The sequence below is a fragment of the Microcaecilia unicolor genome, chromosome 3 (assembly GCF_901765095.1).
Source record: "Microcaecilia unicolor chromosome 3, aMicUni1.1, whole genome shotgun sequence".
Lineage (NCBI taxonomy): Eukaryota > Metazoa > Chordata > Amphibia > Gymnophiona > Siphonopidae > Microcaecilia > Microcaecilia unicolor.
Window position 1 is genome coordinate 46,348,900 of NC_044033.1, and position 27,639 is coordinate 46,376,538.

The 27,639-nt window shown below is 44.1% G+C and overlaps 1 protein-coding gene across 1 annotated transcript in view; it reads left to right on the plus strand.

Moving 5' to 3' along the window:
• The window catches only part of ZNF318 (zinc finger protein 318), a 118,835-nt gene that overhangs the window by 44,967 nt on the left and 46,229 nt on the right, over window positions 1–27,639 (plus strand). The window contains 2 exon segments of the mRNA XM_030194587.1: window positions 5,084–5,193; window positions 26,658–27,186. Coding sequence (XP_030050447.1) covers window positions 5,084–5,193; window positions 26,658–27,186 — 639 coding nt within the window.

Consider the following 27,639-nt stretch of genomic DNA (forward strand, 5'->3'; position numbering starts at 1 on the left):
GTCTAAAGCCAACTTTGGCCTGCTGGCTTAAAGAATCTGTCTTTTCAGCTTATTTGCTAGCCGGCGGCCTCCGCCTGATGCCTGTAAGGCGCATTCCACTGGAGGAATTTCCTCTTCTTGGGCTGAAACTGGAGCACTCTCTCTTCAAGAGGTTTGTAGTGCAGCAACATGGGCTTCTAAGCTCTCTTTTGCCCGACATTACAGGCTGGATGTGGCTGTCAGGAGGGACGCACATTTGGAGCGCAAGTGCTGGCGCATGGTGTGGCTTGTTCCCACCCTATCTAGGGATTGCTTTGTTACATCCCATCTGTAATGGCTGCATCTGCTTGATGACAAGGAAGGGAAAATTAGGTTCTTACCCGTGATAATTTTCTTTCCTTTAGTCATAGCAGATGCAAGCCATGATCCCTCCCTGTCTGATGCTATTCTGCTGTAAATGTATTTCAGGTTCTGTTCGTGTTTCCTGGAGATTCCGTCCTTGGGAGAAGTCGGAAAACAGTCTTCAGGATTCTTGTTCAATTAAAGGAGGATGACTTAATTCCCTCCAGTTTCATGTTTTGGAGGATGAGTTTATTCCCTCCGGGAGGATGAGTTTATTCCCTCCAGTTATGTCTCAGTGGAGGATGAGTTAATCCCTCCAGGAGGATGTTTCATTCCCTCCATTCTGAGTTAATGCCCTTTGTTGTAGGGCCATCGTTCGCTGTGAGGAAAGCTTAGTTATTCCCATTGCGGTTTGCCATACTGCTTTGGAAGCTTCAAATACTGAAGAGAGGCAGTGGAGCAAGCTGGTATGAGGCACTGAAAAAAGTGTGCTCTCTATCTCCCTCTGCTGGTTGATGGACACAACCCATCTGTAATGGCTGCATCTGCTATGGACTAAAGGAAAGAAAATTATCACGGTAAGAACCTAATTTTCCCATTGGTGTTCTAGGATCCAGTCTAATATTTATAACAGTCTTTCCTTGTCATCAGCAGCAGATGAATCCATTACGAATGGGTTTGTGGTCCACCTACCAGCAGGGGGAGATAGAGAACACTGAAACCATAGTGCCTCTAGGACGGCTAGCTTCATCTGCCTCTCAGTATTTCTCTATCTCCCAGCAGGGTTGGATGCAGCTTGTTCAGCTCCTTCAAGTTCTGCTTGGGTGGCTCCTGTGCTTTTGCCAGTTGTAGTAGAGGTGTTGTGGCTAAGTGGAGCCCACTTTAAGGGTACACAGGTTCGCCTTTTCCCTGCCTTACCACCCCACCCCGGGTGGATGCAGGCATATAGGTTCGCGCCCCCCCCCCCCCCCCCCCCCCCCCCCCCCCGGTGTGGATGCATGCAGCTTGTTCAGCTCCTTCAAGTTTCTGCCTGGGGTGGCTCCTGTGCCTTTGCCAGTTGTAGCAGGGGTGTTGTGGCTAAGTGGAGCAATATGGACAAGAGTCATCTGGTTCTTACTCAGTCTGGAGTATCTTGGAGTGCAATTCGATACAAAGCGCCCCGAGGGGCAAAGGATCAAATTGCTTTCTCAGGTACAGACCTTTATTGAGTCATCACGCTCCCCGAGTGTGGGGCTGTGTTCAGCTCCCCGGTTCCATGACGGCAACCTTGGAGGTCATTCCATGGGCAAGGGCTCACATGCGGCCTCTTCAGAATTTCCTTTTGAGCAGATGGTCGCCGACGTCGCTGGATTATCAATGACGCCTTCCTTGGTCGAGCCAGGCCAGGGACAGTCTCCCGTGGTGGCTCCGGTCAGCCAATTTGCAGAAGGGTTTTTCTCTGGCGTCTCCCAGTTGGGTGGTAGTCGTGACAGATGCCAGCTTTGCAAGCTGAGGAGCCCATTGTCTTCCTCGAGTAGCCCAAGGATCGTGGATCCCTCTCAAAGCGACTTGGCCGATAAATCGTCTGGAGTTGCGAGCCGTCGTGAATGCGCTGCGGAGTTTTCAGGACCTTCTGCAGGGGCAGGCGGTTCGTGTATTCTCAGACAACACCACGACGGTGGCCTACATCAATTGGCAGGGGGGCACTCGCAGTCTTCCCTTGGCAGTGGAAGCGTCTCATCTTCTAGTATGAGCGGAAGCGCATGTTCAGAGTCTGTCGGCAGCGCACATTGTGGGTCAAGACAATGTTCAAGCCAATTTTCTCAGCCGGACGTTTGGACACAGTGGAATGGACGCTGTCGGACTCGGCTTTTCGGCTGATCTGTCAACGTTGGGGAAGACCAATAATGGCTCTCATGTCCATGGCTTGCAATGCCAAAATTCTGGGTGAGTTCTTTTTGTGAAGTACCCGGCTGCTGCTGTTTGCTTTTTCGCAGTGACAGCATCGGTAGTGGTTCTAGACGCAGAGGTTGGGTCCCACTGTTCGTGCTTATTTGTCTCTGGCACTCTGGGACCTTGAGCTGGTCCGGGATGTATTTTGGAGACAGTGTCATGATTTTTGGCAGGCTTGGGGGAGCTGTTTCTCTCTTGCTGCTTCCATAGTGAATTCTTTGATTCGGCCCGGCTTGGGCCTGCTCCGTGGCTGTACGTCTGGTCTTGTTCGGTTGCTGGAGGCAGAGCCTTGCTCCGGCTGGGTCCATCGAACCTTCCTCCATGTCTGGACAGCGAATTTTGAATCGGCTCTGGGTGTCGAGCCGTGCTCCGTCGCTGGGCATCAAGCTGTTCATTCCCCTGATTGAACCCAATTGTTCCAGGTCCTTTAAGTATTAAAAAAAAAAAAAAAAAAACCAGAAAAGAGAGAGCAATTTGAAGCAGTTAACACTTCAGATATTTCCTTCCCGCAGAAGCGATGGAGAAGCCTATTTGAGCTTTGTAGCGGCAGGAGAGGGCTTATATCTTGGATTAAAAACCCTTAGTGTCCAGTGTTCCCGTAATAAGCATATGGGAACAGATTGATGGGAACATTGGACACTAAAGGGATAAAAAGTCTTTCATCATTTATCCTTCAACATTATTTTATAAAGAACCTTATCACAAAGAACTTTACAAAAAAAACTGGCTGTTATTTTTCCTTGAAAAGAGGGTACCACTCTACCTTATTTTCAAGGAACATTGATGGCCAGAGAAGTCTTTTTATTTTTTTGAACAGGCTCTTTTGAATATAATAACTTAGTTCTTCACTTCTTTTCAGGTAAGAGATAATAGCAACCTAAATCTCTGAAGGAAATACAAAGACATCCACAATGTGCATTTCCCAATGCTAACTAAAGTAGCGAATCTAAATGTTGAGAGCAAGTGATTTCTTTTTTTTTTTTTTTTTCATGTATAGGTCCATAGCAGCTTGCAAAAAACTATATGTTTGAACTTCGGTAACGTAAAAAAAAAAAATTTTCAAATAAAATAATTGGGTTTGGACTGTTGTATTACAAAATTGTTTGCTGGAAGAATTCATTAAAACCTCATTTTTGACAACTTTTCCCAGGATGATCACGCATTCTAGTTAATAAATTCAAAATAAACACACTTTCGTACCTTTGTTGTATGGGTGTTTTAATTTTCCAAACATAATGATCCAAGTTTTTCTGTTCTGCTTTCCTGTCTCTTTTGCTAACTCTTTCCAGTGGCTTCTGTCTTTGTCCTTCCTTCTTTCCTCCAGGGCTGCCAAGCAGGGGGGAGATTCCCCCAGGCTGGTCTCCAAAGCGAGCCCGGCGCCATGGTATGTCCTCTCTCCTGCTCCTGACAGGACCTGGGTGAATCGTGTCCCGACAGGAGCAGATAGAGAGAACTCTGCGCCGGGCCCCCCTTAGAGGCTTGGGGAGGAGCAGACACAGGGCTTTGGGGCCTCTGTTTTAAGCTGGCGGAGGTCCCCAAGCCCCGCCAGCAGAAGCCTTCCTGCAGTGCTATTCTCCGCATTGCCTGGCCTGTGGCTGCTTTTCCCCCTTATGTTGCACATGCTCGGTTTTGAGCATGTGCAACATGAAGGGAAAAGTAGCCACAAGGCCAAGGTATATGGACGTTGTGGTGGGGACAGGGAGGTGGGGCAAAATGTGAGCCCCCCCCCTCCCCCCCCCCCACACACACACTTTGGGCTCTGTCCCTTCAATTTTTGTAGTCTGGCAATGCAGTGGCCGGGAGGGGGTGGCAGCGGCGACCCTGCCCTGGGACTGGCTTTAGTTTTTCAACGGCCCATCTTTCCTCTTGTTTTCTTTGTCTTTGATTCCCTCAGTAAATCTGTCTGACATAATTCCCTTTCTCTTTTGCTTGTCTGCTCACGCAGATTTTAACCCCTCTTTTCTCCAGTCCTCTGTCCCCAACCTTCTATTCTCTTCTTTCCACCACTCCCTATTACCATATTTTCTACCCTTAGTACTTACTATCCTGTTAACTCATCTCCTTGACAACACCTATGACCTCTTATGTGATTCCACCATGCCCAGCATCTTCCCCTCAGTCTCCTTTCCTATACCCCTGTAATCTATCATACCTTCTCTTTCTCTACACTCACACTTGTAGCCTAGCATCACCCTTCCCCCTGTCCCTCTCTACCCTTCTGATCTAGAATCTCCCCTTCCAACTTGTCAGTAGTCTTTGAGGGCGGGTGGCAGTAGGAAGTACAGCTCAGCAATAGGAAATGTGGCTACCCGTCTAACTTAACTTGCAGTGAGCCTTTCTCCTTCCCTGGGTTGCTGACAGCAAACCATACTTACCAGAAGTAAAAGCACAGTAAGTGCGGTTTGCTGCTGGCAACCCATGACAGAAGCAAGTCTCATAGCAAATTAAGAAAAACATTGGGACTGATGTAATGCTGCATTTTTTTCCCGCCAGGTTGTGGGTTCTGTTGCTGTTGTCCTTTCAAAACCTACCTGAAGCCACACAACATACTTCCTGGGTTCTGTGTTGTGATATCCCAGTTGAGAACTGCTCCCCTATACTGAGGTCTTTTTTATTTGTTAGATTGTTCTTTTGTAAGCTTAGCCTTTTGAAGGGCGTTTTATTTGAATGTATTGTACAATTTTCAATTTCTCATTTTCTTTTACTTTGCTTAAGTTTTTTTGTTTCCCAGCGAACCCCTAGGAATACAGCTCAGTTTGATAACCTCTCTTGTCAGCACAGCTGTATGTAGGAAGTCTTCTGATTGGCTTTGTTTTCCCTTCCTTTCCAGAGAAGTTCTCCTCAGGGTCTCCATACTGACACAGACCTAAGCCTGCGGAGATCCAGGGGCAATGATCAGTATCTCCACAGTGCATCGGACAATCTGAATGACCAGGACAGGTGAGAGGATGGAGAATACACTGGCAGTTCTGCAGCCATCTACAAGTTCCCCTTCATTTTATTCACTTACTGGATTATATATTAGATTTACAGGATGAAATACCTATCTGGGGAAGATATGGTGGAGGTATTTCTTCAAAGATGAGCAGGACATCATGTTTTCACCTGTGGGTGATGTCGCCGAAGGAGCCCTGTTCCAGACACGTCCCCAGTGTTCCCTTTTTCCAGAAGTTTTTGGCAGCATCCATTGTGCTTGCGCGCTCCTTCACACCCATCATGGTCTTTTGGAACCAAGGCAGTCATCTTTCTTCCAGTGGTGTAGCCAGACCTGACATTTTGGGTGGGCCCAGAGCTAATATGGGTGGGCACTATGTATATATAGGTGTGAGTAGTTTTTTGGGGGGATCCTAAATAATTTTTAGTAAACAGTCTGCCCAACAGCTGTCCTACAGCAACATAAACCACATACATATTCGGAACCTATGTTGCAAACCTTAAAACCACCAGTTCTGAACACTCAAATACCAATAACAGCACCTTTAAAAAGGCAATAGCAATACGTGTCCCATTGGAAAAGCCAGACTGATATAGATCCCCACAAACACCACATATCAGCAGAATCTCTTACCTTGGTCACATACAGAACACAGATCAACCATCATTAATTGCAGAATAAAGGACCAAAAATTTGAATTTGTCCTGTAGCGCAGCATCAGCCATACCCTTCCCTTCCCCATCACTTCATCTTTGTAGCCCACCATTGGCCCTACCCCCCCATCCATCCTTGTAGCCCAGTATCAGCCATACTCTTCCCTTCCTACCCTCCCATCTCTCCCTGTAGCCCAGCATCAGCCCTACCCTTCCCTTTATACCTCCCATTTCTCCCTGTAGCCCAGCATCAGTCCTACCTTCCTTTATACCCTCTGCCCAATCAGGAATCTGCCCAACCCTTCCCTATCCCCCCACTTCTCCCAGTAGCCTTAGTCCCACCTGCCCCAGGCATGGCCCCATTTTCCCTCCTGCCCCCTTCTCCCATCTTTTTATACCGCTGAACCAGGGCAGGGAGGCTGGAGATGGATGAGGAAGTGCTGAATCTGGGGCTGGGACAGGCTGGAGGAAGACGAGAGAGGTTCTAGATCCATGGCAGGAGGAAAGGGAAAGGAAGAGAGCCCATGTTACAACATTAAAAAAAAAAAGAGGCTGTGTCATGACACACTGGTTGAAAACCACTGTTTTAAATGATAAAGGGGATGATATGACTTCCCAATGAGGAAAGGCTAAAGCGGCTAGGGCTCTTTAGCTTTGAGAAAAGATGGCTGAGGGGAGATGTGATAGAGGTCTATAAAATATGGAGTGGAGTGGAATTGGTAGACGTAAACAGATTGTTTACTCTTTCCAAAAATACTAGGACTAGGGGGCACGCAATGAAGCTGCAAAGTAGTAATTTAAAACGAATTGGAGAAAATATTTCTTCACTTGACATGTAATTAAACAGAGAATGTACTAAAAGCAGTTAGCTTAGTGGGGTTTTAAAAAGGTTTGGATGACTTCCTAAAGGAAAATTCCATAGAACATTATTAAAATGGATTTGGGGAAAATCCACAGCTTATTACTAGAATAAGCAGCATAAAATGTATGTTTTGGGATCTTGCCAGGTACTTGTGACCTGGATTGGCCACTGTTGGAAACAGGATGCTGGGCTTGATGGATCTTTGGTCTGTCCAAGTATTTCAATACTTATGTAATTATCTTATGTAATTACCCCTTAAAGTGAACTCAAAACACCATCACTTATCTTGAAAGGCTCTTAATGTCCACAGTTCTTGTACCAAGCTGGAGCACTTCAAACCCGATGGCAGCTTATTTTCGTTATTGCTTCATCAGAGGAGAGTGCTCCGATGATTCCAGCTCAAGGACACAACACTCTGAATTCAACACCTCCATCTGTCTCAAAATGGCCGCATATAGAGATCAAAACTAGGAGTGGCCTAGTGGCCGGTTCAAATCCCACTGCTGCTCCTTGTGTTCTTGGGCAAGTCAGCTAACCCTCCATTGCCTCAGGTACAAACTTAGATTGTGAGCCCTCCTGGGACAGAGAAATATCCAGAGTACCTGAATGTAACTCACCTTGAGCTACTACTGAAAAAGGTGTGAGCAAAATTAAAATGTAAATAAAAATAAAAACACCAGGTTTGAAGTCTTCCAGAACTCGATGCCTATGATGTGCAGCATACCAGCAAATCGGCATCCACTCTACTGATATCTATCAGTAAAATGCAGTCCATTCTGTGTGGCTATTTCACCCCACAGGTGCAATTGTATTTAGTTTGTAAATCTATTTTTCTTCATACTGTTGCAACAAGTATCTCTCACCATTGCATGTCATATAGGTTGGTTATTCTAACACTTTGCATCAGAACATCCCAAATTCATGTCAAACTGTAATGCAATGGGAAACAAGTGACTCCACCAGTTTGAAAACTAACACAGTTTGTGTCCTCTATAAGGTAGGTTCATATCTCTAGAAGTTTGACTAATACTCAATAGGGGACATGGACATTGTAATGCATAGATGATGAGTAGATTGACAGGCTGTAGAAATGAGTTCAAACTGTTGATGGGTTTTTAGATGAATAAAAACCCATATATTCGATCACCAAGGGGCTCATTTTCAAAGCACTTATTTAACAAAGTTCCATATGTTACTATGATGCATATTTCCAAAGCACTTAGTCTTACACAGTTCCATAAATGCTTTGAAAATAAGCCCCTAGGCAACTTTGTAAGTCTAAGCGCTTTGAAAATATGCCTACATCAAGTCACACATTGAGCAGTAAAAGCACTTAAAATGTCCTGCATCAACAGAGTACTCTTATCTTTGAATCCAGATATCTACTCTTAAGTACATAAGTATTGCCACACTGGGACAGACCAAAGGTCCATCAAACCCAGCAACCTGTTTCCAGCAGTGGCTAATCCAGGTCACAAATACCTGGTAAGATCCCCAAAAAGTTCAATACATTTTATGCTGCTTATCCCAGAAATAAGCAGTGGATTTTCCCCCAAGTCATTTTAATAATAGTCTATGGACTTTACCTTTTATTTCTGAGTTTTGTTGGGCGCATAAGAAATTGAAGATGAGATTCTATTGGGGGGGGGGGGGGGGGGGGGGGGGGGGGGGATAAGTTGTATAACCGGCCTGCTTGTTAAAGACACCTAAGGGATTGGTTCTTCCACAGTTTGCTTCATACTCCTCTAGATTTAGAAAAAGCTTATTATACCCATTATAATTTCTTCCTGTTGCACAATAAGGCTGTTCAGCTGCCGCTGGATTTCAAATGGAGCGTGTTTTTCAGCCCTTTGTGGGCTGTGTGGAATATCCTGGTTATCCATTTAGGAGGGGATCCCTCGGTGACAGACCAACTTTCCTTAAGCGGGAACATGGCCTTTGATCCAGGATTAGATAATCATGCCTTTGTACTTTGGGAACAAAAAGGAATATTTTTCCTGGAACACTTAATGGGTGAGGATGGGCAACTTATTTCTTTTGAGGAGCTACAGACGTATATAGGGATGACCTGGGAGAACAGATTAAGCACTATTTTACCTCCTTAGACTGTAGGCTGTTAAATTAGAGAATGGATAACCAAATTTGGGGCTTCTTCAATGACATATCGGACATGGAGGTATCTATCTTGTGTCTACAGCAGGCTTGCTTGCAAAGCCTGATTGGGATATTATGAGCAACCTTTGCACTACCCCTGGTCGTAGTACTGATGCGAGACTTAGGGAGTGTTACTTTAGAGTTCTCCGAGGACAAGCAGGCTGCTTGTTCTCACGACTGGGTGACGTCCACGGCAGCCCCCTCCAACCGGAAAAAGTCTCTTGGGAGGTCCCGCGCGCAGGGCACGCCCACCGTGCATGCGTGGCCGTCTTCCCGCCCGTGCGCAACCACTCCCGCTCAGTTTTTCGTTTTCCGCGCTTGGAGAGAGACTGCTTTGCGTCCCTCTCCGTTGTCAGCCTCGGAAACCGGTAGCGTTTGCTTTTTCTTTGTTTTGTGGCGCCATTCACGCCTTTTTTCCCCGCCACCATCGCCGATTTTGACCTCATTGCCGCGATTTGTCTGTCAATGACATCGAGGATACCCAGCGGCATCAAAAAGTGTGGTCGGTGTGGCCGGCAGATCTGCTTTCTGACACCCACGCTTGGTGCCTTCAGTGCCTCAGGCCTGAACACAATCCCAAAGCGTGTAACTTGTGTCTCAGCTTGAAGAAGTGGACACAGGTAGCGAGGCAAGCTCAATGGGATTGGATTTTTGGAGCTTGCGCTGGCCCCTCGGTGTCGACGTCGGCAGCAGCGGCACTGGTGCCGTTGAACTCTGCGGCACCGACTTCGGCTCCGGTTATGGCATCAACCTCAGGAGTACAGGTACCATCGGCCCAACGACCATCTTTCGCTGGGAGCAGTGCGCAGCCGAGTGGGCCTCCACCTACCTCAGCGGTTCCTGCGGTGCAGGCCCATCTGGACCGACCCCTTTCGGACCCGACCCCGAGGAGGCATGTAGATTCCACGTCCTCCTCGTCGGTACCGCGGAGCACCGATGACGTGCATCGAAAGAAGTTGGCTTCACTCCACTGGTGGACGATTTGCTCCAATTTGATCTTGGGACGCCCATTCCAAATTCCTCAGCCGCAAAGAGTGCTGACGACGGATTCATCTCTCCTGGTGTGGGGAGCCCATGTCGATGGACTTCCCTCTGAAGGACGGTGGTCCCTCCAGGAATCTGGTCTGCAGATCAACCTGGAATTGAGAGCGGTCTGGAACGCACTGAAGGCTTTCAGAGATTGGCTGTCCTTTCAAGTGATCCAAATTTGGACAGACAACCAGGTTGCGATGTACTACATCAACAAGCATGGGGGCACCGGATCTCGCCCCCTGTGTCAGGAAGCCGTCGGGATGTGGTGCTGGGCTCGCCAGCATGGCATGCTTCTCCAAGCCACGTACCTGGCAGACGTAAACAACTGTCTGGTCGACAGACTGAGCAGACTAATGCAATCGCATGAATGGTCGCTCAATTCGAGTGTGGTACGCAAGATTTTCCGGGAGTGGGGGCACCCCCTCGGTGGATCTTTTCGCCACTCAGACCAGTCACAAGCTGCATCAGTTCTGTTCCAGGCTTCAGGCCCACGACAGATTAGCATCGGATGCCTTCCTCCTGCATTGTGGGAGCGGGCTCCTGTATGAGTATCCTCCCATACCTTTGGTGGGGAAGACTTTGCTGAAACTCAAGCAAGACCGTGGCACCATGATTGTGATTGCGCCCTTTTGGCCCCGTCAGATCTGCTTCCCTCTTCTTCTGGAGTTGTCCTCGAAGAACCATGGAGATTAGAGTGTTTTCCAACCCTCAGAACGAGGGGGCGCTTCTGCATCCCAACCTCCAGTCTCTGGCTCTCATGGCCTGGATGTTGAGGGAGTAGATTTCGCTGCCTTGGGTCTGCCTGAAGGTGTCTCCCGAGTCTTGCTTGCTTCCAGGAAAGATTCCACTAAGAAGAGTTACTTCTTAAAGTGGAGGAGGTTTATCATCTGGTGTGACAGCAAGGCCCTAGAACCTCGCTCTTGTCCTGCACAGACCCTGCTTGAATACCTTCTACACTTATCAGAGTCTGGTCTAAAAACCAACTCAGTAAGGAATCATCTTAGTGCGATTAGTGCTTACCATTATCGTGTAGAGGGTAAGCCTATCTCTGGACAGCCTTTAGTCGTTCGGTTCATGAGAGGTTTGCTTTTGTCAAAGCCCCCTGTCAAGCCTCCTACAGTGTCATGGGCTCTCAATGTCATTCTCACCCAGCTGATGAAGCCTCCTTTTGAGCCACTGAATTTGAGCCACTGAATTCCTGCCATCTGAAGTATTTGACCTGGAAGGTCATTTTCTTGGTGGCTGTTACTTCAGCTCGTAGAGTCAGTGAGCTTCAAACCTTGGTAGCCCATGCTCCTTATACTAAATTTCATCATAACAGAGTAGTCCTCCGCACTCACCCTAAGTTCTTGCCAAAGGTGATGTCGGAGTTCCACCTGAACCAGTCAATTGTCTTGCCAACATTCTTTCCCTGTTAGCATACCCGCCCTGCTGAACGTCAGTTGCACACATTGGACTGCAAGAGAGCACTGGCCTTCAACCTTGAGTGGACAAACCCACACAGACAGTCCGCCCAATTGTTTGTTTCTTTTGACCCCAACAGGAAGGGGGTTGCTGTCGGGAAACGCACCATCTCCAATTGGCTAGCAGATTGCATTTCCTTCACTTATGCCCAAGCTGGGCTGACTCTTGAGGGTCATGTCACGGCTCATAGTGTTAGAGCCATGGCGGCGTCAGTGGCCCACTTGAAGTCAGCCACTATTGAAGAGATTTGCAAGGCTGCGACATGGTCATCAGTCCACACATTCACATCTCATTACTGCCTCCATCAGGATACCCGAGTCGACAGTCGGTTTGGGCAGTCGGTGCTGCAGAATCTGTTTGGGGTTTGGAATCCAACTCCACCCTGCTAGGCCCAGTTTATTCTGTTCAGGCTGCACTCTGTTAGTTGTTCTTCTTAGGTCAATTTTGTTATGTCCTCGCCGTTGCGAGGCCCAATTGACCCTCTTTGTTGTTTTGAGTGAGCCTGGGAGCTAGGGGTACCCCAGTCGTGAGAACAAGCAGCCTGCTTGGCCTCGGAGAAAGCGAATGATACATACCTGTAGCAGGTATTCTCCGAAGACAGCAGACTGATTGTTCGCACCTACCTTCCCTCCTCCCCTTTGGAGTTGTTGTTTCTTATTCCTTTGCTTTTTACTAACTGAGCGGGAGCGGTCGCACACAGGCGGGAAGACTGCCGCGCATGTGTGGTGTGCGTGCCCCGTGCGCAGGACCTTCCGCGAGACTTTTTGCCGGTTGGAGGGGGCTGCCGTGGACGTCACCCAGTCGTGAGAACAATCAGCCTGCTGCCCTCGGAGAATACCTGCTACAGGTATGTATCATTCGCTTTCTCCACCGTGTTTACATTGCTCAGACATAATTGATTCATAAGGGAGGCTCACAGACTTCTCTTTGTTCAAAATGTAGGTGAGATGCCTTTATCATTCATTTTGGCTTTGTCCTACAGTACAGGGTTTATGGGCTCGAGTTTGTAGGTACATGTTTTCAATGGTAGGGGGTGGGGTGTCCAGTACAGTGGAACAGTTCTTATTAGATAAGGGGGCATTTAGAGGTCGGCAAAAGGGTAATGTCATGCTACGTCATAAGATGTTTGGTGGTATGAGAATGCATTCTACAATTTTGGACATCTTCTGAACCCCTGAATTTCTGGTACTGGAGAAATCAACTCTATTTATTAGTTACTTGGGAAGCTAGAGATGCAAGGAGCCAAGTGTAAAAAGCATTTTTTGATGATTTGGGAGACTTACTTTCAAACTCTCCACCTAAAAGGTTGTGGCTTGATTGTTAATAGCCTATAATTATATGCCCTGTCCAACATGTGTTGGTACGTATAGCTTGGTTTTCCCTTTGTACCTTTCAGTAGGGGGAGGGGGGCTATTATTTTCTTCTCAGTTTTTGACTTGGAGGGTCATAACAGTACAGACCCTCTGAGGCTGACTGGATGGTATTCTATAGTAGGGCGTGTAGGACCTAGGGATAGTAGGATGGGGAGGAAGGGCGGGGGCAGGTAAGTGTTTTGGTGGGTTTACATAAAAAATGATGCATATTTTGTTGTTTGATGTGGTATGCAGTTGACCTTTGTATTGCAGTGTTGTCATTGTTCGTTCAATAAAATTGTTTAAACGTTAAAAATAATCCTTTCACTGATGCTGAAGTTTTCTAAATATTTTTCCATTCCTGTGTATCAGTCCATTGCTAAGTATGTCAGAGCATCTGGACAGAGAGGTGTAAATAACTTGCGTGTTCCCACCAACTATTCTGAGCTCATACTCCCCCAGACTGCTCTTTACACAGTCCAGAAATTAACAAACTCCATAATCAGAAGGACTTGCTGGGATATAAGAAGATAGTTTATTACAATCTCACCAACAGTACAGGCAAATCAGGCATCCATCTCTGGATCACACAGCAGGTGCAATCTGATCCCTGTCTTCTGCCGTCTAGAGCCTTCCAGCACGCGGTACCCTTCAGACTGCTTTTTTATACCATTTTTGGCCCCATTGATTCCAATGGACCCCTGCTTTTTCACCAGAGCTCTTTGGCCCTTATTAGTTGATCAGAATGACTTCACATGTTCCCAAACCTTCCTCTAGCCCCCCCCCCCCCCCTTTGGATGTTCTCACCCGGGGTGCAGCTGACCCAGTACTATCTCTACATAACCACAACAATTTTGCTCATGACGTCTTGTAGGTGCCAGTCTCAATTACCTCATTTCAGCACTTGCCACAGTGAAATGTAACTGTGTCAAAGGTGATCTCTGATTTTAAGAGGCCTAGCTCTTTAGCCTGAGTCTGAGCCATTGGCCTGCATTTTACTGAGAGCAAGGGCTAGTATATTTCTACATTCCCCTCTTGCCGGGCCCCCTCAGGCGGGGCCGGCACACATGACTACAAGAGTGTGGGCCGTCCTTTCCAGAGGGCTCTTAGAGTCCTGTGTGGGGGGGGGGGGGGGGTGTATAGGGTTGAGGTGACGGGGTGCTCTGACATAGTGAGGGACAAGGCCATAGCAAGAGTCAGTATGTGGATGCATAATTATATGCTGGATGCTGGCCTATCTATCCTACAACTACCCCTCTAGGGTGGCGCGAGACTTGAGAACATGAAAAGTCAATTAAGTCTAGGTATTGAAGAAAAGACTAGACGAATTTCATATTTAATATAAAAAGTAGTTTATGAACTGAATATCAATCATATTCAGGAAGCATTTCTTGATAAGCAATATATAAGTCAGAATGAATGATTAAAAACAAAGCAATGTACAGCAGAGAGAGAAATCAGAGTGCTTAAAGCAATGCTATAGACAGACAAAGAGAAATTCAAAATGCTTACTTATTTCTTTGTTCCCTCTAGTTTTATACCGGGCCTCTGACTAATTCTCTCATACAACATTCCTGTGCAAGTCTCTGAATACTACAAACTGTTAATCATGTGCAGAACATCTGCTTTCTATTACCCCCCTAACTTCTAGCCCACAGACTTTCTGGAGCCTGCCTTTGGCTAATGTGTTGCCACATTCTTTTCATGCCTCAGGAGGGTTAGTGTTAAAACAGCTTGTTGTAATCATGGAGCCTTCCACTCCGCATTTTTCATACTTTTATTCAACAAATCTTTCTTTTGTTCAACAAATCCTCCCTTTTGAGGCCGGGTATTCCAGGACTCAAACATCTGTTTTAGCTCCAGTCTGTATCCTTACCTCCCTTCTAAATTTCCTCCCCCCTTGTTTGTGGCATTCAGTTTCTGCACGCTTTTTCAATATTTTTGGCTGACATATTAAAGTTCTATTTATTCTGAATTTCAGTTATCATTGTTATTTTAAAAACATCCTGGCACATCTTTGCAAACATGCTAATACATGTTGCATTAAACAGATTCAATTGTACTAGGGTACAAAATTTATATCTCTTGAGGTATATAATTTATAGGACAGTGAGCTTCATCAAAGGGAAGTACACTGTCATTCATTCTTACTTTTCATTAGCTGATGTGGCATTAAAAATTACACAAATTAAAAGCATAACATTCATTGAATCAGTTGTTACAACATTCTGCGTGTAAGTGCACTTTATCGGGGGAATGTGTTCAGTTGTCATACTATTCATCAGACACCAACATGATGTCTGTGGATACTTGTCCATAAGCAAGGCTTGCTTATAAATAGTCTCATTTGTCCAATGAAGGTTTTCATCATCTCTTACACAGGTATTATTGGGATAACAGACATGATTTTATCATTGTAGTCCCATATATCATAGCTGGCAAGGACAAGGATGATGTCAGTCAGTGGGCACATATGATACAATCAGTCAAATTCAACATCTTGGCCACTGTAACAAGTCTATTATCATATGTGTTCATTGTCCATTAACAAACAACAACAGTCCAATACCATCATGTTTAGGGACATGATGTTTGTTTATTCTTTGTCCATTTCAATGTTATTAATTCGTCGAATATCTGCTAAATGTATCCAAGAAGTATGACCTTCCAGACAGGCAGCGGTCTGAGTAAGGGCCGTGATAGCAAAAGGCCCTACATACACAGGATCCTTCCATGTTTTATGTGTAAAGTTCTTTCGTAGCACTAGGTCACCTACTTTAAAAGCACAAACATCATTATTCCCTACCTGATGTGATACATTTGTACGAATCATGTCACTGGTCAAATTTAGCATTGGTTGTAATTTTTGCCAGTACTGAGCTGTGCTACCAGTACTTGCTATCTGCATCGGGAAGAAATGACGTCCTGTCTGAATTTGGAATGGGGTCAATTTGGTACGCCCATTAGGTTGGGCCCTTATAACCATCAAAGCTAATGGTAACAAATCAAGCCAGGTATATGGTTTACCTGCTGTTTCCTTGTTTAAAGCCTTCAGTAATACTCTCAATTTAGTTTTTAAAATACCATTGTAGCGTTCCACCAAACCATTGGAGGTGGGGCGATACACTGATACTTTTCTGTGTGTTAAACCCATAATCATTGCCATTTCTTTCAAAACACTGTTATTAAAATGCGTCCCGTTATCAGAAATTATTCTAGACGGACACCCATGGCTTGGCATAATATGAGTTATCAGACATTGTACCACCTCATGTGCTGTCTCCCTTTTACATGGAAATGCTTCTACCCACCTTGAGAAAGCATCCACCCAAACTAACAAATACCTTTTTCCCTGTACTGGAACAATCATATCGGTAAAATCAATATACCATTCTTTTGCTGGGCCTTCTGGTATTGGAAGTGTCCCAGGCGATATTTTAGGACCTCGTTTAGGTATGTTAATATTACATACCATGCAATTCTGCACAACCTGTTGAATCAAGTTATCAATTTTTAAAGTCCAAAATCTTTGCTCAAATTGTTGCCTCATTGTTTCCTTATTCCAATGCATGGTTGCATGCCAACCAGCCAATACCTTAATCGCCTGGCTCATTGGCATACAAGGTAATCCTTCTTCTGCATTAAACCATTCACTTCCCAATTTCATACATCCTCTCTTCAACCATTTTTCACTTTCCTGTCCCTCTGGCTGCCACATTTCAATCTTATCTACATTCGTAAGTGGCCCTTCCTGTGTCTGTCTAGTATTATACAAAATCTTTTCACTTTGCTTAACCACCTCCGTTGCTGCTGCATCAGCCATTGCATTACCTAGTGCCTCAAAGGTTGGCCTTTCAATGTGGGCCGGGGTCCACACAACTGCAGTTTTTCTACCTTCACGTTCCCTTCTTGCCAAAATTTCAAACAGCAATTTCCAATATGTGTAATGTTGTAAATTTTTACCTGCACTGGTTATCATCCCCCTACGCTGCCATTTTAATATATGATACTGTAGTGAACTTGCAACGTAACCACTATCAGTATATATAGTGACATTTTGAGTCATATCAGTGTGTTGTAAGGCCGTAATAACGGCTAAAAGTTCAGCATGCTGTGCAGTCTGGTTAGGAGGGGTTTTATATTGTACTTGCATTATCTTTCTTAGATTCTCATCTACCTGCACGCAGGCAAAGCCTGCAACAGTCCTTTCACAAGCTCCATCTGTAAACCATATTAATCCATCAGATAAGGGTTCAAAAGTAAGACGGTGAAATGTAGGGATTTCTATAGTATCGATCTCACCCTCTAGATTGACAGGAAAAAGCAGATCTATCTTATTTCTCTGTTCTTTAGTTAATGGTATTATTCTTATATCTTGTCCTAAAAGTACTGCTTGATATTTTCCAAATCTAGTGGCTGTCAATGCAGTCTGGCTAGGGCTCAACAGTGTTTTAATCGTGTGGTTGGTATGTATTACAATAGGAACAAAAGGCATTTGTGCTCTCCATTTACCTACTGCAGCCACTATAGCTGTCAGTAACTTTGGTATTTCTTTCATTCCCTTCTCCACATGATTAAAAGAGCCTGACAAAAAAAGCTACTGGTGCATTTACTTCATTGTTTTGATTAATCATAGCTGCCCAACTATTTCCCATGTCTTTTACCCACAAATTTACTGGGCAATCAGGTGCCACTAAAAAGGGTACCACAGCCTCCCTTGAACCGTGCGGTTGGCATTCCAAGCGCACCAGAGTCGGTTCCGTTAGCCTTTTTCTTTGCTCTATCCCCGTAAATCCCACTGTTGTTCTATACTGATTTGAAAGTTTAACTCCCTGTGGTTTTGCACACAATACAGAGGTACTCGCCCCTGTATCTATCAAAAATCTCACAGGAGTTCCATATTTTCCAATTGTCAATGTAATAAAGGGTTCCCTTGTGTCTAATCTGAAAATCATTCCCTCCTCCTGACACTGGTCTGCTTCCAGTCAATAGCATTGGTCTGGAGTATTCTGCCAAGTTGGAAAAGCATTTACAGTGCCTTGTCTCTGTACTGCAGCCCCTGGTCCCTGTGATTGCATCGCCGGCTGCTGTATTGCAGTCTGCGGGGCACTCACAGGCATCCCTACTACTTGTGGCATTAATCCTTGCTGCGTCTGCATTTGTACTTGGGGCATTCCTGCATTCTGATAACATTCTGAAGCATAGTGACCATATTGCTGACAAATCATAATGTTCAGATGTTATTAAAGATTTTAAATCACCTCTTTCCCCTATTAGCCCTACACACAGAACTAAGGACTGTGACTAATTCAAGCCAGATGATCTCTTAACACTGCAGGAATCTCACTTAAAAAAGAGTCAAACAAAGTTAAATTGCAAAGACATTCCACATAGAGAACTAGAACTTATTAATAACACATATTTTAAAATAAACAGAGATCAGAATTCCCTATAAGACAAAGAACTTATTTAAATCTAATCTAAAACAATCTTTTAAAAGGAACAAAAAAAATTTCAGTTCTTCCTGACCTTTCTAACCTTTAAAGCCAGACACCCGAGAAATCAAAAACAGATGACATTCCTCAACCTTCAGGCTGAACCAAAGGCTGCTTTTTTTTTTTTTTCTACATCTGCATCTTGCCCTGTTTGAACCTTATACAAATTTATACATTTTGTCAAATGTGCCGAAAAATCAGTTTTAGGGTCCCATTTATTTGCTGTTATGGCTGAAAAATCAATCGGGGTTGGATACATCACATGCAGAGCTGCAGAAAGAGCAGCCTTAATATTTCCTACGCCCGATGCTGCACACAGAGCTTTAAAATCCCCAATAGTTAATTGAGTTCCTGCTGTTGCCTGTTCTCTCCCATCTAATTCATTATCCCCTCCCTTTTCACTTTCTGAATCACTGGGGGGGTCATCAAGAGCCGAATACCCAGCGCATGGCACAGAGCGCTTTTGTTCCTTCTCCCATCCTGTATCCCTTACAGGGCATAAAGTCTCTCTCCTTGTATTACAGCCAGAATCATAAGGAGGAGGATTATTTCTTTTGTACATTTCTGCCTCTTGTTGTACCCTATCTACATCAGCATAAAACAGATCTGCTGCTAAAGAAAATAAATTCCAAATTGTAAGATGCTTCTCTAAGCTTTTCTTCTGCCTAGTTTTATTTTTATTTTCTTGTAAGTAGCTCAGGAGAGATAATAATTTTGGACGATCAAACGATCCATCCTGAGACCAGCTCAAAACAGAATCTTTTCCTTCATATTTGACCCATTTCTCATGTATTTTTTCAATCTGTTTTTTTTCTAATGGGAATAATTCTATGACATGCTGCAAAGGGGAGCATTTTTTTGAACTATCTAAATCTAAATACATAGCATATACAGGAGGCTTTTCTTTCTTATCTGTCCCTTTCCCTTTCATTTTATTCTGACTATTACAATTTCTCCTATATGGCCACAACCTACAAAAATATACTACTGCACCTAAACCAAGAAAATATACAAAACAGAAAACTACAAAGCTAAACAAATACCACTAATACGTCCACAATGTAAGCTTACTCACGCGTCTTCTTATTTCTCTTTAGCAAGCCCAGGAGTCGTAGCCTATATGTCCAGTTCAGCAGTTTGATCAATCCCACATCAGTGGAGCACAGAAATTAGGCTTAAACAACGCTTGCTCTCTCAAAATCCTGTAAAAAACTTCATTAACAACACACACTTAATTTGTTCTTCGTCTCGCCTTCTCTTTTCCGTTTGCGGCCTACTCCTGGCTGGCTCGCCACTTTGAAGAAAAGACTAGACGAATTTCATATTTAATATAAAAGTAGTTTATGAACTGAATATCAATCATATTCAGGAAGCATTTCTTGATAAGCAATATATAAGTCAGAATGAATGATTAAAAACAAAGCAATGTACAGCAGAGAGAGAAATCAGAGTGCTTAAAGCAATGCTATAGACAGACAAAGAGAAATTCAAAATGCTTACTTATTTCTTTGTTCCCTCTAGTTTTATACCGGGCCTCTGACTAATTCTCTCATACAACATTCCTGTGCAAGTCTCTGAATACTACAAACTGTTAATCATGTGCAGAACATCTGCTTTCTATTACCCCCCTAACTTCTAGCCCACAGACTTTCTGGAGCCTGCCTTTGGCTAATGTGTTGCCACATTCTTTTCATGCCTCAGGAGGGTTAGTGTTAAAACAGCTTGTTGTAATCATGGAGCCTTCCACTCCGCATTTTTCATACTTTTATTCAACAGTATCATACGATGGAATCAATAAAGTTGAGTGTATGATGGTAGTCAATTAATATATTATTATTACAAAGCTGATCATTAGTCAAACTTTGTATAAATATAGCCAAAACTATCAATAGGGCACAAATATTTCATTTTAGCATTTAAAAAGGATTAATATTGGCCAAATAATGAATAACTATTGCAAACTCAAGAGCATTATAATTATGAGTGTTGCACTGTTTAACCTGCAGTAGTTTTATAATTATGAGCAATATAATGGCAAAACTTTGAGTGTAACAGATCTAAATCATATATGAAGGCACTGTTGAGTTATAGTGTTTTTGGAAAATACATAGGAACATAATCTTCTTCCTTTGTACAGAAAATGAAGCAAATCAATACATTTCTCTCTTGATGATTAAGAAATCATCAACAGTAGAAAACAGTCTGCTTAGTTACTATTTGAGGTCCAGTGATGAAAGGTACAACAGTTTAAAAATAAGAGAGAACCCAATCTAAACCTATCTATACAAATTGGCAGAATATAACAAACTAAAAAGAAACATATGATAGTTCAGTTAAACAGCATAAGCAGAATAAATATCTTCCTTAATAAAAGAGGCATACTTGCGTTACATGCAATAAATGTAAAATAGGTAAAATGAACAGTAGTCCTACACAAAATTTATGGTGGAAATGTAGTTTGTCTTGTACTAAGAGTAATGCACCAGACAATAGTATCAACACCTGATTTAGTAGCTAATTTTGTTGGCTAAGGCAAAAAGGTCTTCTGATGCCTTTGTAACAGAATCATCGGTGTCAGTATTATTGGGAATGTAAGTACAACAATGATTTCTGGCTATAAATTGATCAAGTACCCCTCTTGATACTTCTATAGCATCTATAGTGACAATAGAGGTACGGCACCTGTTAATCCGTATGCGGGGAAAAGTTATACATTTCAAGATATCTATTTCCAATTTTCTGGATGAAAAACCAAGGATGCCACCTGCTTTGATCAATGCTATAAGTGGCATACCAAAAATATACACGTTCTCTGGTAGAGGGTCTGATTATTGGATGTGTGGTCTGTTCAACTTTAATTCGTCCACATCCCTGGAAAATTTCAAAGGCATCCAACACGGACCTATTAGATCCAGTAGCCCATGTATCAAATAAGGGTAATACAAGATATCAAATCTAGTTAAAGGGTCCCAGTTAGGATCATCATCCATTCCAGGATCCCAATTTAGGGGGTGAGTGGGACAGGCACCGTTCAGAGGCTCATTAGAGTGAGCACCAGCCATTTGATAGCCAGACAGGTGTAATGCAAGAAGTATGAAATGTAAAGTCAAAAGAAAATAATAAAACAAAACAAATGATTTGTATTGTCAGGAATAATAGAATTAAAAAGGCAAGTAATGATTAGATATAGGGTTTCAATTAAAACAGGGTAAGTCTACTGTTGGGGTACCTAGGGTGGATTCTTGTGATTGAGGCCCAAGATAGGGGTTGGAGGGTGTTGGCCTGAGACATGCAGTGGGAAATACCTCCCTAAGTCAGGAGAATTAAACAGGGAAAATATAGGAGTCAAGTAACTATGGAGAATAGAGAAGGTAGGCAAGAGCACAGTAACAAGAAATTCAATAGCAGTCTAACATTAGTCTAGGTAACATTAAATTAGGAATAATATAAGTACAACAAGTCCCAACACAGTCTTTGGTGTACAGAGTACAGTGTCCTCTTGTGGGTAGTTGGACTTGCGTCACCCGGTTCCACTGGAAAGATGGCAAGTGCAGCAGTGGGCTCGCTTTGATGGGCAATGTTCCGTGCAGGTAAGGTGATTTCTTCTTTTAAGGTAATGCCTGTAGTTGTCAGATGCTCGGTCATGGGAGTGAGAAATTTTGGATAATGTTCTTTGTCCATCAACTTGAAGTGGTGGCGGAGGCTGCAGAACCAGTGGTAACTACTGAGCTGGTGGGGGTGGCTTGAAAGGGACTGAATTAGGAGCCTTGTAGATACAGATGTTTTTTAGGCAGACCCAGGAAGTGTGGTCTTGCAACTTGACTAATTTGGAAGGGTCCTATGTAAATAGGGGTGGAGTACTTCCAGTAAACCAAATCTCCAACTGTGAGAGATTTTGGATGACTGGGGGGCAGGGCTATCATTACCCTCCCCTCTTCTGACTGAGATTGCCTGTGAAATGGAAGACAGAAAAGTAAAGATATTTGGTAATACATCCTAATATACAGAATATTGCTCAGGCAAGTGGTTATCAGGAGTGGCTTTAGAAGGCGCATAGTGCGGCCTATACAGAGTTGAAAAGGAGACAGCTTTAAGAAGAGGCAGATGGGGTGGCTTAAAGAGCTAACAAGGCAAGTGGCAGAGTATTGAGCCAATTTTTAATTCAATTTACCATAAGTTGTATTAATTTAGTTTTCTAAAGTTTTGTTTTTTTTAAGTTCATTGTAGTTCTCAACTAGGCCATTGCTAGTAGGTTTGTAAATACAAACAGTATGATGTAAAATACCCAGTGCAGGAATAAAAGAATTGAGGAACCAATTAAAAATTAAAACTATGGGCCAGTGGCGTAGCTAGGGTAGTTGACACCCTAAACCACTATAGAATAAGTAATCAAACTTTCTATTTAGACAAAAATTAAACTGAACCCCCAAGAGGCCAGACTGAGCATACAATGCCACACCACAGAAAGAAAATAAAATAATACCATTTTATTGAACTAATACATTTAGCTTTCAGAGGCCAAAATCTCCTTCCTCAGATCAATACAGTATAGTGATTTTACAATATCCTATCCTGACCTGAGGAAGGGGGTTTTGTTCTCCGAAAGTTAGTCAAAATATATTAAAATTAGTCCAATAAAGATTACCTTATTTCCATGTTCTATTTATAAGCATTTATTAACACAGCTACAATACTATTTTATCCTAAAGCAAAAAAATAAAAATATATATTTTACTTTGTTGTCTCTGGTTTCTGCTTTCCTCATCTTCTTTTCACTGTCTTCCTTCCATCCAGCATCTGCCTTCTCTCTCTCTCTCCCTGCCATCCAGTGTCTGCCCTCTCTCTCCTGTCCCCTCCATCCAAAGTCTGCCCTCTCTCTCCTGTCCCCTCCATCCAAAGTCTGCCCTCTCTCCCTGCCCCTTCCATCTAGGATCTGCCCTCTCTCCATGTGCATCTCCTTCCTTTGTCTTTCCTTCCCTCCATCCTTGTCCAACATTTCTCCTCTCTTCTCTCTTCCATCCTTGTGCCTTGTGCATTTCCTTCCTGACTTTCATCCCCTCCCTCCATCCATCCATGTCCAACAACTCTCCATTCTCCCCTGCACTCTCCTCCATCCACCCATATCAAGCAAATTTCGTCTCTCCTCTGCCCCCATTCATCCCTCCATATCCAGCAATTTTCCATCTATGTCCAGGAACTCTTCATTCTCCCCTGCCATCTCCTCCATCCACCCATATCCTGCAAATTTCCTCTCTCCCCTGCCCCCATTCATTCATCCATGTCCAGCAATTCTCCTCTCTCCCCTGCCCTCCCCTCCTCTCCAGCGATCTCTTCTCTCCCCATGCACTCCCCTTCTCTCCATGTTCAGCAATCTGTTCTCTCCCCCTGCTCTCCCCCTCCCATCCATGTCCAGCATTCTCCTCTCTCCCCTGCCCTCTCCGTTCCTTCCTTCCTTCACCTGACTGCTGCCCCCACAAATACAGGGGGCTCTCTTTAACGGTCCCACTCCCTATCCCTCTGAGTCCTTCCTTCCCGCCCATGGCAGCCCTCCTCCTCTTTGCTCCCCCCCCCCTGTATGATAACCCTTTACTTCCCGTGGTGGCAGCGGCGTAAGTTCCGTTACGAAGAAGGCACTGTCTGCAGGCTCCCCTCCGGCTTCAGCTCCTCCCTTCGCTCTTCACACAGTGTCCCGCCTTTGCGGAAACAGGAAATGCGTCATCGCGAAGGCGGGACACTCTGTGTGAAGAGCAAAGGGAAAAGCTGAAGCCGGAGGGGAGCCTGCAGACAGTGCTTTCTTTGTAACGGAACTGACGCCGCTGCCACCACGGGAAGTAGAGGGTTATGACACGGGGGGGGGGGGCGGAGAGGAGAAAGAGGGCTGCCATGGGCGGGAAGGAAGGAGGAGGAGGCTTATACTGTCGAGGCGCCTATAGCGGGGGCGGGGGGGATTTTGGGTGCGGGGGGGCACCCCCCCCCCCTTGTGCTGACACCTGGGGCGGACTGCCCCCTCCACTCCCCTCCCTTGCTACGCCACTGCTATGGGCTGTAGTAATTCTGCAGGGAATACCAAATATGGGAACAATCTCTCTGATGCAAGGAAAAGCTTCTATTCATTTTTTGTTTTAAATTTGATTAGAAAACATCCACGCAGACAAGCAGGTATCTTATACCTTGGACAAGTATCTGCCTAGCTGTAAAAATCAGTGTAGGCCTGGCCCTTGCACAATGGGCAAGTAACCAGTAGGTATGCAGCAGATGATATACTGATCTGGAATGACATCAGACAGAGAAGCTTTCTCTTGTTGTATTCAAATATGTTGCCAGTAATTTTTATGAAACAGGAAAGCAAACCTGGTCTCCCTACATTATGAACAGAAAAATTTATAGAATTAGGGAAATACAGTATTGAGTAAATTCTAAGAGATACCCCCTCTGGTGAAGTACCTAATCCAGGAAAGGATACTTATTTGTATGAAAAAGAAATAAGCAGTTTTTGTAGAGACTTCAACTGTTGTGTGTGTAAAGAAATGTGATCTGTTTGAGAGCATATACAGAGAAATAGAAACACAAAAAATATATGATATGGACAGAGCACTGTTTGTTATGTAGACAGACAAAAAGCATTATAACTCAAAAAGCTGTAGGTAAAATAGAAGGCCTCACATCATGCTTCAAAAGGAGGCAAAAATCAGAATAAATAGAGCACAGAGGATACCAGATACATTACCGCATTCAAAACTTGTCCAACATTCCTCTGGACCTTCAAGCACATTCTCTCACCACCTCGACTTGCAGTATTCTTTCTAAATTTTCTGTCATGTGGCCTTCCAACAATATGCACTTATAAAAAGGACATCCATATGGCACATTAACAGCTAAACAATATTACTATGCAAACATCTCTGAAACCTTTCATAATGAAATACCATTTCCGTAAAACCTTTCATAATTACCCCAAAATGAATGGGATTCTCACATCCATTTACCTTCCTCCGCAACATAAACAAAACTATACTGGATATCTGAATCATGGTAGCCCCCTATAGTGGCTAAAAAGAAAAAAGAGAGTTTCTAGATTCAGAAAATAATAATAAAAAAAAGTTGAAAAGTATGTAATCATCTTACTGGAACAAGTGTCCTCTTTATGTAGCTAAAGAGAATGCAATTGCCCAATAAGACAGAGAAAGAAAATAACCATTTTACTGAAAAGCACAAAAAAAAGTGTCAGAATAAGTAAACAAGATTGTAGTGCATTTTACATATTCCTCCATTCTGTGAATCATCATCCATGAAACAGAAAAAAAAATGGAATTGTCAGCTAAAATTATAGTACCTGAATGAGGGCAAACCCAAAAAACACTTGTTGGTATTCACAAAGGGGCATAGGCTCGCAACAATTCTCTGTAAAAAGGATGGATCCTAAGAGAAACCCACAGCCTTGTACAAGGACAGTAAGTAACAGGAATGTAAGCCAAATTTTTACAGGTCTGTCAGGACAGAGCCAAAAGCACACTAAAAATGTAAATAATTTGCGTGTTCCCACCAACTATTCTGATCTCATACTCCCCCAGACTGCTCTTTACACAGTCCAGAAATTAACAAACTCCATAATCAGAAGGACTCGCTGGGATATAGGAAGATAGTTTATTACAATCTCACCAACAGTAGTACAGGCAAATCAGGCATCCATCTCTGGATCACACAGCAGGTGCAATCTGATCCCTCTCTTCTGCTGTCTAGAGCCTTCCAGCACGCGGTACCCTTCAGACTGCTTTTTTATACCATTTTTGGCCCCATTGATTCCAATGGACCCCTGCTTTTTCACCAGAGCTCTTTGGCCCTTATTAGTTGATCAGAATGACTTCACATGTTCCCAAACCTTCCTCTAGCCCCCCCCCCCCCCCTTTGGATGTTCTCACCCGGGGTGCAGCTGACCCAGTACTATCTCTACATAACCACAACAATTTTGCTCATGACGTCTTGTAGGTGCCAGTCTCCTCACTGTTTACACAGTAGCTTTCCCCCACCCTCTGTCAGCTCTCAATTACCTCATTTCAGCACTTGCCACAGTGAAATGTAACTGTGTCAAATGTGATCTCTGATTTTAAGAGGCCTAGCTCTTTAGCCTGAGCCATTGGTCTGCATTTTACTGAGAGCAAGGGCTAGTATATTTCTACAGAGGGATGTGAGTACACTAGGGTTAGACCCTGGAACTCTTTTTGTTTGGAAGTGTGTGTTTTCTGTGGTGACTAGAGAACAAACATAGAAAAGCACTTCAGTCTGTATGGATAAAGGGCAGGTTTTGAAATGCTGTCACTCTGGTCTCTTGCCTAAGAGTTCTCTCAACATTCCTGTGCTCTGATCTCGCAAGAGGAGTTTTGATAGTATTGTTTATGGATGGTGTGTTGGGAGTGTTAATCAGACCCTTTATTCATTTTTAATCCTTTCTGTTCTCAGGGATGACTCTGCTGATGGTCCAATTTTCCCACGAAGCTTATCATCCCCTCCTGGCCCAGATCGATACTCTTGTCGTGAAGAACAACCTCCTAGTCCTTACTTACTGAGACATGAAGATGACTACCTCCGACCCCATAGTAGTGTTCCTGACAGGGACAGAATGGACTCGTACCCATCCAAGCGCCCTCGCTATGAAGAACAGCAGCAATCGCAAAATCAGACAAGTGACTACAAGGGCTATGGCTCAGGGACCCCCATGTACCGAAGAAGCCCCAGCCCTTCCCTCTATCGGCGTGAGGACATTTGGGAGCAAGAGCTGACAAGGAAGCGGGGACAGGAAGAGCGTACCCACACTCTTCCCCATGAGTCTTCAGGTCCTGATTTCATGCGGTCTGGGTCAGTGAATTCACTGGCGCCCTCTGGTGTGAGCCTTCTGCGTCAGCATCAAGAGGAGGTCCAGACTGTGCCTGTGAAATCAATCCTGAAAAAGCGCCTTGAGCCGGAACCAGAGACTGCTTTGCCAAGGAAGGTCTGACAAAATCTCGTACAGATCAGCTGAAAGTTTTCCAGTTAGTGAAGGGAGGGATAGAACGTAGGGAGGTGGTTGGTAGAGGCATGGGAACGTTTGTTACTCGAAATAAGAACAGTAATAAGTTATCAAAATTTTTCTATTTTCTCTAACCTTGTAGTGTTTGTAGTGTAGTAGTCATCCCTAATGGTAGGGATAGGAAAATCCTGGGCTCTGGCACTCGATGGAAGAGATGCTGATGGAGCTCAGATAGCTTAAGGGATTGCCAGTAGCCTGGTTCATATCGTAAAAAACTGCTGAGATGGCTGCTGTCAATAGGGCCTGTGAAGAAGTTGGGGTGAGTGCAAGAGTGCCTGCAAGTAGGGGAGAGAGTGCTTGGAGGTTGAGAGAGGAAAAGTGTGGCAGAGGCTGTGTTGTGAAAACAGGGTGGAAAGTGGGGAATAGTTTGGAAGC